Genomic DNA, 16,841 nt, shown 5'->3' with positions numbered 1-16,841 from the left:
TAAGACTGTAACAGAATTTTTGAAACGTTAGCACATGTAGCTACAGCAATGTTGTTATCGAAATAAATGGTTCAGGGATCACTGTTCGTAAGTCGTTCTGCAATTAACTCAGTGTGATACCTCTTTAAAATAAAATGAAAAATTAGCTAAAGCATCCCGTGTGGAGTCTGCTGGTCTCCCATCGGGCGCCTCCCCAGGTGGCGGATAGGGGAATGCTCACCAGATATGGTGGGTACCGGGGAAATAAAATACCCGGGGTGGACCAAAACTAGCAACTGCTACCTTGTAGTATGATATTGGCTTATCAAAGGCTAAAGGAAGAAAACCTTGAGTAAAAATTACCTGGTCCTCCGGGTTGGGGGTTGTGCAGTGGGCCAGTTCCTCACTCACATAAAAACCTAAAAATGCTAAAAAACCTAATAATATGCCTCGGAAAAATTGGAACTTTGGACGACGAACTGGCGATGAGAAACGGAAAATGATGTTTGGATGCTGGAATGTGCGAGGTATTTCCACTAAAAGAAATTTACTACCTGCAGAACTTGACATGTTCAACATGGATGTTGTCGTACTCTCTGAAACAAAGAAGAAAGGCCAACGACAAGAAGAACTGGATAATTATGTACATATCTGGAGTGGGGTATCAAAAGCAGTAATAGCCAAAGCAGGAGTCTCCATTAGGATAAAGAAATCATGGAAAGAAATAATCACAAATTGGACATTCATCAATCAACGTATTATAACTGTTGAAATGACATTATTTGCTAGGGAAGTTGTGATTATTGGCGTATATGCACCCACGAACGACACAAAAGATAAGGAGAAAGATACATTCTGGGCCACCCTCAGGGAGACTATTGAAAAAATCCCAAGAACAAAGGAGCTGATTATCATGGGACATCTGAATGGAAGGGTAGGAATTAGAGAATCCTGTAGAATAGTAGGAAAACATGTAGAGGACGAATATAATGACAATGGGGAACGACTGATTGCAATTTGTGAACAATTTGATCTAAAAATTACCAACACATTTTTCAAACATAAGGACATTCATTGATAAATATACTTGGAAACAGAACACTAAAGAACCGTTCTATAATAGATTATATTATCATTAGACAAACAAGCAGTTTCAAGGCAGTAGAAGTCAGATCTTATAGAGGAGCCCAATGTGGATCAGACCACTATCTAGTAAAAATGAAGTCTTTCTGGCCATGGAAGAATGCAAGGAGTGATACAAGTAACATAAATAAAATGAACCAGACTGAGAAAGATGAAAATTTACCTTTTAATATTGACAGCCTACAAGAAGAAAGTATCAGAACACTCTTTGCGGCCAGGATGGAAAGGAAACTGGTTGAATCATTTGAAGGAAGTACAGAGGAAATATATGACTATATAAAAGCTAATGTGAAAATCATAGCAACAGAGGTGTTGGGTAAAAAAGATAGCAACCACAATCGTACAGCAGAGTGGTGGTCAGAGGAACTAGAGGTCCTCATTAGAGAAAAACGAAATGCGTTCCTTCAGTGGTTGAATGATGAATCAGAAGAAACAAGATCAATATACAAGGAAAAAAAGAATGAAGTGATGAAAATACTAAGGTTGGCAAAAAATAGGGATGGCAAAAAATAAGGATGGCAGAAAATGAAGCATGGGAAAGAACATGTGCCTAGGTGAATAGCAAATTAGGGTTTGGGAGAGCAAAAGAAGCATGGTCAGTATTAAAAGGGCTTCGACAGGATACAAAAAGCAAAACTAATCTCCAACTGATAACACAAAAGGAATGGGAAGAGTATTTCCAAAAATTATTAAATTAGGACAGAGAAGAATATCTAGAAGGAAGGAAAAGGTCATGAAGATGAGATCCAGATTTTAGAAAGTGCAGTACTTCAGGTGTTGAGAACAGGAAAGAATGGTAAATCACTGGGACCAGGCAATATCAATCTGAAGTGTCTGAAATGTGGTGGTGACAAAATTGTGAAACTGATAACACAGCTCTTCAACAAAATGATACATGCAGTTTCAGTACCCAACGAGATGAAGCTAGGTTACATTAATGTTTAAGAAAGGGGATCGCAAAATTTGTTCAAACTATCGAGGAATTTGTGTTACAAACACATTAATGAGAATTTTTGCGAGAGTAATTAAAAACAAAGTGGCAAAAAATTTTAGAACCCAAGAAGAACAATGTGGATTCACGGCTGGGAGATCATGTGTAGACCATATTTTCACATTACGACAGACTTTGGAGAAACATAGGGGAAAATCAAAAAATATAAGATTAATTTTCATAGATCTAGAAAAAGCGTATGATTACTGTGAAGAGCACTACATATGGCAAACTTAAACCCTTCCTTGATTAAAATAATACAACAGATGTATAAAGATAACATTTGCCAAGTGAAAGTTGGTAATAAAGTTTCACAGAAATTTAGAACAAGCAAAGGCCTTTTACAGGGCTGTCCCATGTCACCATCAATATTTAAAATATATACAGATATTAGCCTTAGAACATGGTCTCATAAATGTAACAGTATGTGATTAGAAATAAGAGATGGAGTTTACCTACATCATTTATTGTTTGCTGATGATCAAGTAGTCGTAGCACAAGATGGGGAGGATGCTAACTATATGTGCAATCAACTAGCAATAGCATACAAAACTTGGGGTTTGAAGATTAATTACCAAAAAACAGAATACTTGACTGATGATTCAGATGAGCTATGCACTGAAAAGATAAGGAAAACTGAAATAAGAAGGAGAATGGAAATAAAAGAAAGAATATGACGTAATGGATAGGAAGAAATTACAGTGGTATGGGCATGTACGACGAATGTAGAAAGCCAGAATACCAAAATTGATACTGGAGTGGGAACCGGAGGGGAGAAGAAGCAAAGGACGACCTATGACCAGCTGGCTCCAAAATGTACGGCACACAGTGAGGAGAGTGGGCGCAGAGGAAGAGGACGCGCAAGATCGAAACACCTGGAGGAATATTTTCAAAATATAGTCTAAGAACGTTTATTGTTCGTATTGTAATTTCCAAGTAAATTATTATGTTGGAGATAAGTCTCTGTAATGAGGAAAAGCTCAAAATAATAATAATAAATAGCTAAAGCATATACAAGGTGGTCAGAAACAGCTTGAAAAACTTGTGTTGGAGAGGAAGAAGTGCTAAGAAATAACAATTAAGAAAAACATCCGGTAAGTTGCGCCGTTTCAAGTTATTGAAGTTAGCCAATCAGGTCATTGCGCGCGCAATTCAAGCACTTGCACGCGCTAAAATTCGGTAATGCACAGACGTCTGTGAGTCCATGAATGACAGCTTGCTCAGATGCTCATTAACAGTTACACTGTGTCTTTTTTTAAAGTGATAAACTGAAACTATATGAGCAAAAGCTACGTTGGATCGGTTTGAGGAGAACGAATTTGGTGACTCTGTCTCTGGCAGGCTGCTTGAATTTGCGTGCGAGACGACCTGATTGGCTAACTTCAATGGTAAATAACTGGGCGTAACGTATTTAATGTTTTTCTCAACAATTATTTCTCAAATCTACCTCCTTCAATATTCTTACGAGCTTTTCAGACTGTTTCCGACCACCTTGTACAAGTAAATGCAATTTGGTACTGTTGGTTCATACATTCCCTAGAGCAGGGGTTCCCAACAAAATTTTCTCGAGGACCCCTTCATCGAGCATGATTGGTACCTTGTCATATCACAGTATCAAGTTCCTAATAAAGCCAAACTGAGAGTCTTTTTATACGTTTTCTATTTTTGGTACTTAAAAAAACATTGACATATTCATACTGAAAAAATATTGAGCTTAAAACTTTTTCAATTTAGCCATCATTGTTGTTGTTAAATTTCTGATTATTGCTCAAAATCTTTCTTCAAATCTGGGTGTTTAGTATAACAAATTCTTTAAAATAATAATGGCCGATTGTCGTCTGAAATGAGAGTTTCTGTGTGAAGTGACTGTCAGTTGTCAGCTGCAAAGAGGCAGCGCGTGCAGTCTAAGGCATACAGCAGAACTACTTGCCTCTATGTAATTCTAGTTTTGCGCTAGAGTGTGCTAGTGTCGGTTGGCTCTAGGAAGACGCCAGACGCAGAAGACAGCGTTCGATAGAGCTCTGCTCATGCAGGAACCGGCCAAAAAGAATCTGTTATCATACGAAATATATTTAATATATTTTTTATTCTAATAGCATCTTACGGACCCTTCTTGCATAGCTCGCGGAACACCGGGGGTCCGCGGGCCACCTGTTGGGAACCACTGCCCAAGAGGTTTCTTAATTCGCACCCAGTGGTAAGAGTATTGTCTTATGTGAGACTTCTGTTAGTGTATGTTATTAATAAGTGTCGTTTATGATAATCATGATAATCGTAAACAACAAAATTCAGTTCCACATGCATCATGACTCTACACCCAATACATACGTGATTATCGTGCTGTTAATGGTCGTGGTAGTAGTGATACAATGAAAATATTTTAAAACCTGGTGCTACTCCTTACTAGTAGGGCGAAGGGGGCCGCAATGCTCAATATCCCCGTCCATCGGACGTACCGCCGTCAGCAGTGGCACAAGTCCACAAGCCAGTATTCCTTCAGACATTGTGGAGAGTCTCGGAATTTAACCCTGGTCATTTGTTCGAGGTCTAGTGATCAGAAATGTTTACAATATTTTTTCTCTTCCCCTTCCCAGTCAAATGCTAGCAGTGAAAACTACTTCCATCACCAGGATTTGGATCAGAGTCGAACGCCAAAACCAACGCCTAAGTGTGCGTTAGCTGCCTCGTTTGCGATGGCGGATAATTTCTTAAAACCACACATGCATACCACCAGACGTTTATAACACGATCTGATCACTGAGAATGTTTCAAATGACGTCTCATCCGAGACAAGAGCGTCTCCCTGGTTCCTGATTCACGGTGTCGCGCGCAAGCTGACTTACCACCTGTTGGAGAAGCTCAGGTCTGCGCTGAACGTTCCGAGGGCCGTGGTGCCGCATCTGGAACAAATGAAACCACGCTCTGAGACATTAGTTTTATTGCGACAATGTTACTGGCAATATCCGCAGTTACGTTCAAACGCTGGGTTGTGGGCAAAACACAGCAGTTCCCTAAACATTCTAAGATTTTCCATTTGCAATACCGATAACGAGCGCATCAGCGAAAGGAACGTATGATATTGTACGCTTTTGACTTGCAGTTACAGTGCTGTTACGTTGTCCATCAGAAAACTGATTACTTTTCTGTGTGGTTTATTTAGTACTAAAGCAGTCAATATGCTCCTTTAAACAAGTATTTCATCTCTGCACTCTTTCTTCAGGAGTTTCTGAATGCTGTTAAAAAGGGCATTGCTCCATTTTTTAAAAAAACTGTACTTCATTCAATATTTTTGCTGATTCAAAATGTAAGAGAATTAAACATACAACAAAATTATGTGCTCCTTTTGCGTAATATCTTTTGCCGAATGTCTCGTTTTTATATCTTAAACTGCCCATGAATTAAAAGGGTCAGTGATTTTCTCTGCCTCGTGACGACTGGGTGTTGTGTGATGTCCTTAGGTTAGTTATGTTTAAGTAGTTCTAAGTTCTAGGGGACTGACGACCATAGCTGTTAAGTCCCATAGTGCTCAGAGCCATTCGACCCAATTAAAAGGCTTGTTACGTCTTATGGGATTCACATTGGGTACATGTAAATGGCGTTCAAAAAGAAACGAGCCGGAGTCGTAATTACAGAAACCAGTACCTGTATGTTAGACGTATTGACCCTGGCTGTTGAGACACTTGTCCCACTGTGACACAAGGTGGTGAATGGCTGTCTCATAAAATTCCCGGGGCTGCGATGTTAATCAGTTCCGCACGTACAGCTGGACGTCGTCGTCCGAGGTGAATCGTTTGCCCCTCAGAACCTTTTTAAGGGGACCAAAAATGGTGTAATCATAGGGAGAGAGGTCCGGACTGTATGGAGGGTGGCCGAGATCCTCCCATTTGAATTTCTGCAGGAGTGCCGCGACTGTGTTGGCCGTATGACGCTTTGCATTGTCGTAGGGCAAAATGATCCCACGGGTGAGACTACCTGGTTGGTTTCATCTGATCGCTTGGCGAAGGCTGGTCAAGGTCTGCGAGTAACGCTGGGCATTAACTGTTCCGTGTTGCAGGAAGTGAATCAGAAGAGGGTCCCTTAAAAAGGCTCCGAGGGGCAAACGATTCACCTCAGACGACGACGTCCAGCTGCACATGCGGAACTGGTTAACATCGCAGCCCCGGTATTTTATGAGACAGCCATTCACCGCCCTGTGTCACAGTGGGACCAGCGTCTCAACAGTCAGGGTCAATACTTCTAGCATACAGGTACTGGTTTCTGTAATTATGCCTCTAGCTCGTTTCTTTTAAACGCTTATACTATAGGGAGAAGCCTTCACTTTTCCCATCTCTTATATGAGAGGCGATCAAAAAGTTTCCGTTTGATGGTGTTGCTGCAACGTATATGCAACGTAGAGCGACATAGATGGTGGTATATAAGCACCGACATGTAGACAAGGGATCAGTGCGGCATTCGTGTCTTTCTGACGAACGTGCGGTAAAATTCGGAAACGTGGACCATGGCGACGTTATTATCAAATGCGTCCGAACAATGCGAACGTGTCCATTTTCTTTTCTTGGCTGCCGAAGGACAAATACCAGCTGACATCGAATGGAGAAATAAGAATGTGTATGGGACAGCATGTCTGTCGAAAACCTCTGTTGTGGAATGGTATGCCAAGTTGCGTGCTGCTGCTTCATAACGCACGTCCCCATATAACAAATGTCGTAACTGAGAAGTTTCGCCAACTCAGCACCCGCCCTATAGTCCCCACACGATTATCAAGCGTTTGGTCCCTTAAACAGGCCTTGAAGGGTTGACGATTCCTGTCGGACGAGGATGTGCTTCATGAAGCAGGATGCGGTGTTTTACCTAACGGGTATCTTCAACTTGGTCCGTCGGTGAGATGCCTCTATGCTCACGGCGATTTTGCCTGATTAGAATTCCGATTTCGGACTGTAAAGGCTTTCTAACTGAAATTTTTTTGATCGCTCCTTATAACTTGACTCTTTATGCATTTCCATTTTGTGGATGCTTGTCAGTTCCGCAGCTTTATAATCTGTTTATGGTTGGTTGGTTTGGGGAAGGAGACCAGACAGCGTGGTCATCGGTCTCATCGGAATAGGGAAGGATGGGGAAGGAAGTCGGCCGTGCCCTTTCAGAGGAACCATCCCGGCATTTGCCTGGAGTGATTTAGGGAAATCACGGAAAACCTAAATCAGGATGGCCCGACGCGGGATTGAACCGTCGTCCTTCCGAATGCGAGTCCAGTGTCTAACCACTGCGCCACCTCGCTCGGTAATCTGTTTATAGGAGAAGATCCACCAAACAGTTTCTTTTTTCCTCTGAACTTCATTTACAGATAGATTTTCGAAACTTATATTTCCATTACCAATGTTCAGTGATGCGGCAGGATTAGCATACACGATTCGGAAGAGCCATTCATTGTTAACAACTCTGAAGCCCCGCCCCCAAGCTGCTGTCGGCGCTCAACCACGATCGAGTTGAGAAGCAGATGATACGCAAGTGGTTAACAAAAGGGTCTGGCAATGCCAGTCGGCAGAATGTAATTAGTCTCTCTCTCTCACTCACTCACTCACTCACTCACACACACACACACACACACACACACACACACACACACTCTTTGAGGAACAAAAGTGTACTGGACAACGGCTAAAAATATTTTGCAAACCACCATTACAGCTGCCAATTAAATAAAATAATCATCTGCACTTAACAATAACAAGGTTCTCAGGGTCGTTATCAGGGTTTTAATCGTGGTTGCGTAAAAATGGTTCAAATGGCTCTGAACACTATGGGACTTAACATCTGAGGTCATCAGTCCCCTAGAACTTAGAACTACTTAAACCTAACCAACCTAAGGACGTCACACACACCCATGCCCGAGGCAGGATTCGAACCTGCGACCGTAGCAGTCGCGCGCTTCCAGACTGAAGCGCCTAGAACCGCTCGGCCACCGCGGCCAGCTCTTCTTCCATATTCTATGATTGTTTTCATTTTTCGTTTAAGCTTAATCGGAAACTTTAAGGGAGGTGGTCATAAAGTCTCTCTCCCCCCCCCCCCCCCCCTCCATGGTAGTAGATGCGACTTCACACAACTGTCGTCTTACTCCACAAATAACAACATTACATGACCTTAGAACACATGGACATTATATTTCTCTGGGTTGACAGCAACAATGGTCTCAACAATGATTCATTTCCCCGTTGGTTCTTTATTGTTTCCTGGTCAGTAGCACTTGTCCAGTGTTAGATACAACTGTGATTGAAAATGTACCGACAGCAATTTACTGACAGAGAAATATCAGAGATTTTGGAAGAATCTACAGATTCTCAAATTGAATTTGATGAAACTGACGATGTAGTGAGTGAATCTGAAGAGGAATATGTCGTGCGCGAGGATGTGGACAGCGATTTAGTACCTACAGACGCTGAAGATGAACTCCGGGCATCTGAAACTGATGACGACGCAGCTTGCGAGATTAGTGGCAAATACTGGAAAAATTTATAGCTCCAAGCCTCCTCACATTAGAAGACGTGTAGCACAAAACATAGTGACAGAAAGAGAAGGCAAAATAGACGAAGGTAAAGTAGGAACAATAAGAGCATCATCTGAAAAGCTTTGGTTGGTTGGTTGGTTGGTTTTGGGGGAAGAGACCAAACAGCGAGGTCATCGGTCTCATCGGATTAGGGAAGGACGGAGAAGGAAGTCGGACGTGCCCTTTCAAAGGAACCATCCCGGCATTTGCCTGGAGTGAGTTTAGGAAAATCACGGAAAACCTAAATCAGGATGGCCGGACGCGGGATTGAACCGTCGTCCTCCCGAATGCGAGTCCAGTGTGCTAGCCACTGCGCCACCTCGCTCGGTGAAAAGCTTTGGTCTCAGCATTTGTCAACATCATAATAAAGCATAACAATGAAGAGGCATTGAGGCAGAAAATACCCGAGGCAGGCAGACTTGAATTCATGGCATACATAGGGCTACTTGTTGTTATGGGGAAGGAAAATGACAGTAAGTCATCTGTTACAGATTTATGGTCCTACACTTCATGAAGGTTTGTTTATACTGCTACCATGAACCGAACCAAATTCTAGTAGCTTAGTAAAACAGTAAGATTTGATGACCAGAGAGTCGCCAAGCGGTCGCACGAAACGTGATAAGTTTGCTGCAGTACGAGAAGGTTTTGATAAAATGAATGAATTACTGCCTAAATATTATTCTGTTGGGAAGCACACGGTTATTGATGAAATGTCGTTATTGTTCTGTGGCAGGTGTCCTTTCAAGGTGTCCATGAAGGAAAAACCTGGTAAATACGTTATACACATGCTCACAGACGCTAAAACCAGATTTATTATCAGGATGGAGCCTTACGCTGGGAAAAGAAATGATGGTACAAAACAAATTCCGCTGAAGTTGTGGTTCCCATATATAATTCGGGGCGAAATCACAAGTTAACTTTCGTGGGAACTAATAGGAAACATATACCTCAAGAACTGAAAGGTATCTCAAGACGAGACTTACATTCTAGAAAATTTGCTTTCAGTGATACTAGTACTGGAAGTATTCCAATCACAACTGTTTGTTATACCCCCGTGAAAAACAAAAGAAATCTACTGTTTCTACCATCTCAACATTATGACGCTTCAATTGGTTCACCTACTGACACTATGAAGAATAGTTATAAATTTATATTATAGTGAGACTAAAGTTGATGTTGGCATGATAGATCAAATGGTGAGGAAATATTCAACTAGGAGGCCTACAAGAAGGTGGCCGCTGTCTGTTTTTCTGTACTCTTGTGGACACAACAGCGGTCAATAGTTATACACTGTTTTTGTTGAACTTGCCGGACTGGAATAAGAAAGAGCCTAATAAGCGACGACCTTTTCTTCAAGAACTGGGACTACGGCTCACGAAACCATACACTGAAGAAAAGGCTACAAATATTGCAGGAATGCTAAAGCCTGTAATTTCAAGTACGGAAGGTATTCTTGGACGGAAAATGAAGCAGAACTTCGGTGCAAAGAAAGCTCATAGAGGTAAAGGTAGATGTCATTTGTGTGTCAGTGAAAGACGTTCAAGACCAGAAAAGTACAACAAAGTTAACAAAACAACAATAATCTGCAACTATTGTAAGATATGCACATATGGTAAACACAGGAGAAAAACTGTTGTATGTTCCAAGTGTGAAGTAGATTCCGAAGAAAGTAGTGAATAATTTCTCTCACAAAACTATGTTATGTACTTAAGCTATATTACCTTACGTTTTTGTAATATTTTTTAATTATAGTAAAGTGTACTTCAATAGTACTATAACAACTTTTACTACTAATTTTTCTTAGGATAATGAGACTTGTTAAACTTAAATGACGAAGTAAGTGAATGTTATAAAATGCATTTTTGAGCCGGCCGCGGTGGCCGTGCGGTTCTAGGCGCTTCAGTCCGGAACCGCGGGACTGCTACGGTCGCAGGTTCGAATCCTGCCTCGGGCGTGGCTGTGTGTGATGTCATTAGGTTAGTTAGGTTTAAGTAGTTCTAAGTTCTAGGGGACTGATGACCGCAGATGTTAAGTCCCATAGTGCTCAGAGCCATTTCAACAAATTTTTTTTTTTTGCATTTTTGAAAACAGTTTTAAAAGAAATATTCAGGTTCTGGATCCTGATTATGCATCAATAGATATTTCAAAAGTACGTTATTAATGTAACTGAAGAGCAAGTGATGAATTTTATTTAATTTTTTTTGTGGCGGACACAAAGAACCCCCCCCCCCCCCCCCCCAGGTAATACAAGTTACTGAAAATAGTTTAGCATTGCGAGGGTTAAGGTTTCTATTCTTGCATCTCAAAGTGAAGTGTTGTAACGTGACGCTTATGCGTATTGTTCGCTGTGCTTCGTGAGTCGACAGTGAGACAGTGAGGGCAAGCTGTCTGCCACACTAGCGAACTCAAAACAATTCTACAAGTTGTTCTATACCTTGTAGCTTTCAACCTCACAGACTGACTTTTGCAATGATAACCACTCACGCTGCTTAGTGCAGATGCAGGTGCAGCGTAATTACAAAAAAAAGAGAAGAAACCTTAAAATTCATAAAAAGTTACCTTTCCTGGTTTACCGAAAATGTTCCTCGTAATGGCACGCGTTTTACACCGAAATGTCGATACAGCGAGACCACAATGCAGCCGTATAGAACTACTTACATTTGTTAAGAAGGAAAGGGGTGCCTCATGAGAGAATCACAGGACAGAAAATGGTAATATTTGTTAAAATTAACCTTTAATTTATTGATCCTTAAAAATGATTCACAGACAAAGGTAAACTACGGTGACAATTCACTATGTCAAGAATAAAACTTACTAAGCATCGAATTACAAACAGAAACACAGTAATCAGTAGTGGGACAAAATTTCTGTGTTTTCAAAATATTGTATAAATGTTGAAGGCACCTGAATGCTATGTGGAAGATTGCTACACAACAAGGAAATGCGGTGAAAACCAAGTGCGTCCTCCAATCTATCTTCCATCCCACTCTTGAACGCTACTAGTTGGAGGGGAGGAACCGTTAGTTTTGCAACCTTGACAACCGGGAATTACTCCGCGCATTCTATAACGCGGGGGAAGTCCGGAGAATTTTCTCCAAAAGCGCCTGCTGTAAGAGTATCTCCGTAAACTGACTAGATGTTGGCGCTGGATGAGCTCATACGCAGCTCGTTTCTCATGCTGTGTACGGTAAAATGGCTGTTGCTCATTATCTGCAGATGCTTCTAGGAAACACTGTGGACGTTTCTGGTCCTCTCCCCTCCCCCCCCCCCCCCCCCCAGGGTCACTCATAGTTTGGACAGGCCTGAAAAGGCACTTTGTGGTATCCCAGCATCGGAGCGCAATTACCTGCGGAGGCCTTCTCTCATTGCTCTACTATCCTTGTGGTAATTCGGGGGAACCTCCCAAAATCAACTCCTCGAGCACCCGTGGCGTAAAGCTTGCAGCTGGCCTTTCTCACCACATTCCAGCAATGGGCAATTTAACAAGCTCATACTCCAGACTTCACAAACCCTAGTCCTCCACGAAGGAAATTTAGGATAGTACAACAGCAATGAATTAATTTATCGTCGCTTAACGACATGTGACTAACCCTTTATGTCATCGTGTGTAATTTCAAGAGAAGCGTTTTCTTCGCTATCTCGAAGTCGAGTACCCCATTAGGAGACTCTCCTTCCAAAAGTTCTGCAAGTTCACGTTATTTTTCTGGTAATTCAAACTGAGCTGGCATCGCGGCCAAAGTAGTGCCCTGGTCGACCGTGGTTTAGTCTTCCGATCAGAGACGCTGGTCTGAGACTATTTAAGCGCTTGTCGGTTGCTCTCGGGTCCTTCAAATTTGGTTCCGCGGTGGTGCGAGAATGCTCCGCGAGGTGGCGGGTCACGCGGCTGCTGGCAGATTGAGTGGTCGAACGAGACGGCGGTGAAGTGAGGGGCGCATTGTCCGCTGTGAAAGTGCGGAGCCGGCGTGATCGCTGAGTAAGAGTCCGACGAGAGATGTATACTAGAGTCTGATGGGCCAGTTTCACTGGTTTTCACAAATAGCGGCAGCCGTTTGTTGGTTTGGTAGCTAAAAGGCTTTTTAAAGCATTAGTGTCTCCTACAGCCTGGTTACAGTAGAAGTACGAGTACAATTACGATATTATATGCTATTCTGTGACCGTATTGCACTACGGAGGGTATATGTTGTGAAACAACTGGTTGACGTAAGTGATTTGACATTAGTAATTTGTCCATGTTCCACTGTTAAAATTTCTTTCGCCCATTATGAAATGTTTGAACTTCAGCTGGCTGTATTTTAGCACGCTGTGCATATTTATAGAACTAACGTGCTGCTGCTGCTGTTGTTGTTGTTTGTGCTTTAAAGAGGGTTCCTTTCACTTAAGCATTACCATTACGTAAAGATCAGCTGGACGGACGATCACTGAATTGCTTATAATTCTAGTACGGTTAAGTGGGCTGAGCCTGTTGCTTCTCGTAAACCGAGAAGGTATTTGTGAACTAGCTGGTGACTTTGCTGTTGATACGGAATTGTTTCATAAAGTTCTCTTGCCGGCATTGGTCAAATAATTATTTCTTACTTTAAGTGTCTGCAAGTCACTGAAATTGTTGATTTGTAACTTGGTTTGAGAGGTAGCAATCATCTATTGGCTTAATTTACAGACGGCTAAATTAAAAGGTTAAAATTAAATAGGTTTTGAGGTGTAACGCCAAATGATAATTCTCATATTAGTAAATGCTTTATATTCTTGGAATTCTTTGTACATATCGTTTATTGTCACTTATTTTACTGTCAGCAATTGGAGTTGTAAAGTTAATAACGTTCTTTAATGCTGGTTATCAGTGTCCTGTGTTAGTGTTTAAAAGTTTTGAAGAGGCTAGCAATAAATCTGTTTTTAAGGTATGTTGGTGAAGTGGCTTGGCATCTTACCACTCCCCTCCCGCTCCTATCAATTCGCAAATTATTTTGTAACAAATTTCTTAACTGTTGCGAACCAGTGACAATTGCAACAGTAGGAATAGCACGAACAACGTCTAAGAAAGTTATTTCTAGAAGGCAAGTTGCATCTCGTCCGTAAAGCATTTACGTCCAGTGTCCTATGTACGTGTTCATTTATCTTGTTTGCCTTCGACAAACGCCTTTACATCTCCTAAACACTGCTTTCACTCCACCCTCAAAGTAGGTACGGATGCACAACCTGTCCGATAGCTGTTCAGACATACAATAGAGCCTTGGGACGGTTGTCGGGCAATGTCTCTAAGCCAGTGGTTCCCAACAAATACGACGTGAAGGTCAAATTAAATTTTATGTGGGGTAAAAACGAAAGGGTTCAAATGTGTTTGTCATAAACTTAATAGTGATGATCTTTTAAAAATAATTATCACTACTTCATAACACTATAGTAGAGGTAAAGGTGGATAAATGGGCCCCCACTTTGTTTTTTTTATATAACACCTTTTATTTTTAGTATACTCACCTGAAATTAACATAAAACATTTCTCTAGTATGTCCTGCAAATAGTTACATGTTTTGGTTCAACTTTTTAATATTTAAAACAAAATTTTATTTTTCCTGATAGTCTGCATTTTGTTGCGTCAAGAATTTGTGATGGTAATATGGGCCCCCAGGTAGTTTGAAATAAAAAGAAACAAAAATTTGAAAAAGAATTATTTAATTTTTGTGTATAATGAAAGAAAGATTCACTCTGAACATTGTTAATTAGTCTACTGGTGGGATGATGTTCACAGCCCATGTCTAGTCTATTCACAATAGTCACACACATAAGCATCTTTTTACACGTTACAAGTGATCCTCTTTCAGCTGCAGATAATGCACCAACTTGTCTTTTTCCCCTCAGGCCGATGACACGAGAAATTTTTCTTTGAACGACACTAAGACCTGACTCGTCTGCCGGCCGCGGTGGTCGAGCGGTTCTAGGCGCTACAGTCTGGAACCGCAAGACCGCTACGGTCGTAGGTTCGAATCCTGCCTCGGGCATGGACGTGTGTGATGTCCTTAGGTTAGTTAGGTTTGAGTACTTCTAAGTTCTAGGGGACTGAGGACCTCAGATGTTAAGTCCCATAGTGCTCACAGCCATTTTTTGACTCGTCTACATTAAAAACTCTGTCCGCAGGATATTTGTAGTTACTGAACGCAGCTTCAAGTAAACTGAAGAAATTGTCGACAGCTTGTTTATTAAACCCATTAGCACGTGAAATCGAAGTTGCGGATGGCTTCAAAATAGACAGAATAGTTTTGTGCCGTGACATAAAATGGTCAAACCAAGTTCGACCAGAAACTTCGCCTTTTACAAATGGATGAGGGATTTTATTTCTTGTGCAAAGCTGGTAGGCCATGCGCCTGACGTCATTTCTGGTAAGGCTGTAGAATTTGGATGCCATAATGAGAAGATATTTAACCAGTTCGTCCTCAAGTCCCTGTGGTAAAACCGGTGGACGGCCCAGTTTGATATTAACTATTTCTTCGACCGGTTCATCGATTCGTGAAAGCCTTTGGAGCGTAGAACGAAGGACAGAGTACACTTTAACCGTTTTTTTCAACCCCATTTTTTTCTCTTTAATAGCTACAATAGCATTTGACATATTTGCTTTGTCCCACGATTGCCGTTTCGATTTTTTAAGGTAAATGATGTCTTCGAGGCATCTGAAACATAAAGAGCAGCAATATTTGTAAATGGTCCCATAAAATCTGATTGATTTTATGGGGCCCATAATAACAGCAGCAAAAGGGGCCCATATATCCACCCTCGACATCTTGGGAAAAACGATTTTGCCTACGGATAGTTTGGTTCGCAACCGACGTTAATTAATGTAAAACGGCATCCCAACAACAAGCCAAATACGTGCCTTACCTTAGTTTTAGTAATAACATGTTAGAAATTTGAGTTTTATTCAAATAAACACTAACCTTTCAAACTTTTGATGACAGCGAAAAAATTCACAGCACAACTACTCACAAACCATGACAGCTACTACGTCTGCACACTGTACAGCAGGGCCGGCCAAACGCTGCACAGTGTGCAGACGTGCGGAAGTGCTGCACATGTGCGCACGTGTGCGACAGCGAGCGACAGCGACATCTGTTATTAGACATGTGTCCTAAATGAACGACGGCGGCCCCACTTCCCTGTTTATGTGGTACAAGCAAGAGCGCAACATATCCAGTCTCGTTCACCCCTGGTGACCTTAACCTTAACAGAGAAGCACTGAGAAATGGAAAGTACTGTGAAAAAGCAATGGACAGGAGATCTATGTTCTCAGTCGTTTAAAAATGACTGGGAACTGCAGTTCTTTTTTGTAGCCGTTGGTGAAAACTCGTAGTGTTTGCTGTGCCGTCGAATAATAGGCGTCCAGCGTAAGTTTTCAATTGAAAGACATTACAATACATATCACAAAGACGAGTGTAGTGAACTCAACAGTGAAGAACGGCAAGCAAAATTAAATGTCGTTCAGAAAATGGATGAGACACATCAACTAGATTTTACTGTACGTCAAAGTAACTGATACTTCTTGAACTCTTAGTTTATTGTGTTACATTTATGTCTGTTGTACTGTACGCTGTACAATGTACTGTTTTCAACTTTCCAGAATGACAACCACACTAAATCTTCATTGCGAGCAAGTTTTAAAATCGCATTAAGAATTGCACAATCTGGGAAACCCTTTTCCGAAGGGGAGTTTGTGAAAGGGTGTCTGATTGATGTTGCAGAACTTGTGTGTCCCATGAACGTTAGCAGGTTTCAAGAAATCAGTCCATCCAAACAAACGGTGACAAGACGTATCAGTGCTATGGCCGGCGATCTGCACAGGCAACTAATAAATAAGGCTAAATACTTTGTTGCTTTCTCTGTTGCGCTCGATGAAGCAACAGATCTTACAGATACAGTCCAGGTTGTGATATACATACGAGGTGTCGATAACGCACTTTGTGTAACAGAGGAGCGGCATCTGTGCGTAGAAACATGAACTACATGAACGCTGACGGCTGCGGCGTGCACGCTGTGACGCGGAAGTTGCACATGTGCAAGAGCACCGCACGCGTGCAGAATTTCTGGCCGGCCCTGTTCTACAGTGAAGTTTAGCAACTAGTTCTAGTAGTTCATGCGCTCTCCACTAGAATTCGTGGCCTGTACTTCCAAATACGTAGGGAGCCCATAATACCAGCAGGGGCC

At 41.6% G+C, this 16,841-nt stretch overlaps 1 protein-coding gene across 1 annotated transcript in view; it reads right to left on the bottom strand.

Moving 5' to 3' along the window:
• The window catches only part of LOC126475222 (F-box only protein 32), a 556,323-nt gene that overhangs the window by 394,463 nt on the left and 145,019 nt on the right, over positions 1 to 16,841 (bottom strand). The window contains exon 2 of the mRNA XM_050102888.1: positions 4,957 to 5,013. Within this exon, the coding sequence (XP_049958845.1) occupies positions 4,957 to 5,013 (57 nt within the window). The remainder of the gene's footprint in view (positions 1 to 4,956; positions 5,014 to 16,841) is intronic.

Source organism: Schistocerca serialis, chromosome 4 (assembly GCF_023864345.2).
Source record: "Schistocerca serialis cubense isolate TAMUIC-IGC-003099 chromosome 4, iqSchSeri2.2, whole genome shotgun sequence".
NCBI lineage: Eukaryota > Metazoa > Arthropoda > Insecta > Orthoptera > Acrididae > Schistocerca > Schistocerca serialis.
Note: the sequence above shows the minus strand (reverse complement) of the source record. Positions and strands in the feature narration are given on the sequence as shown.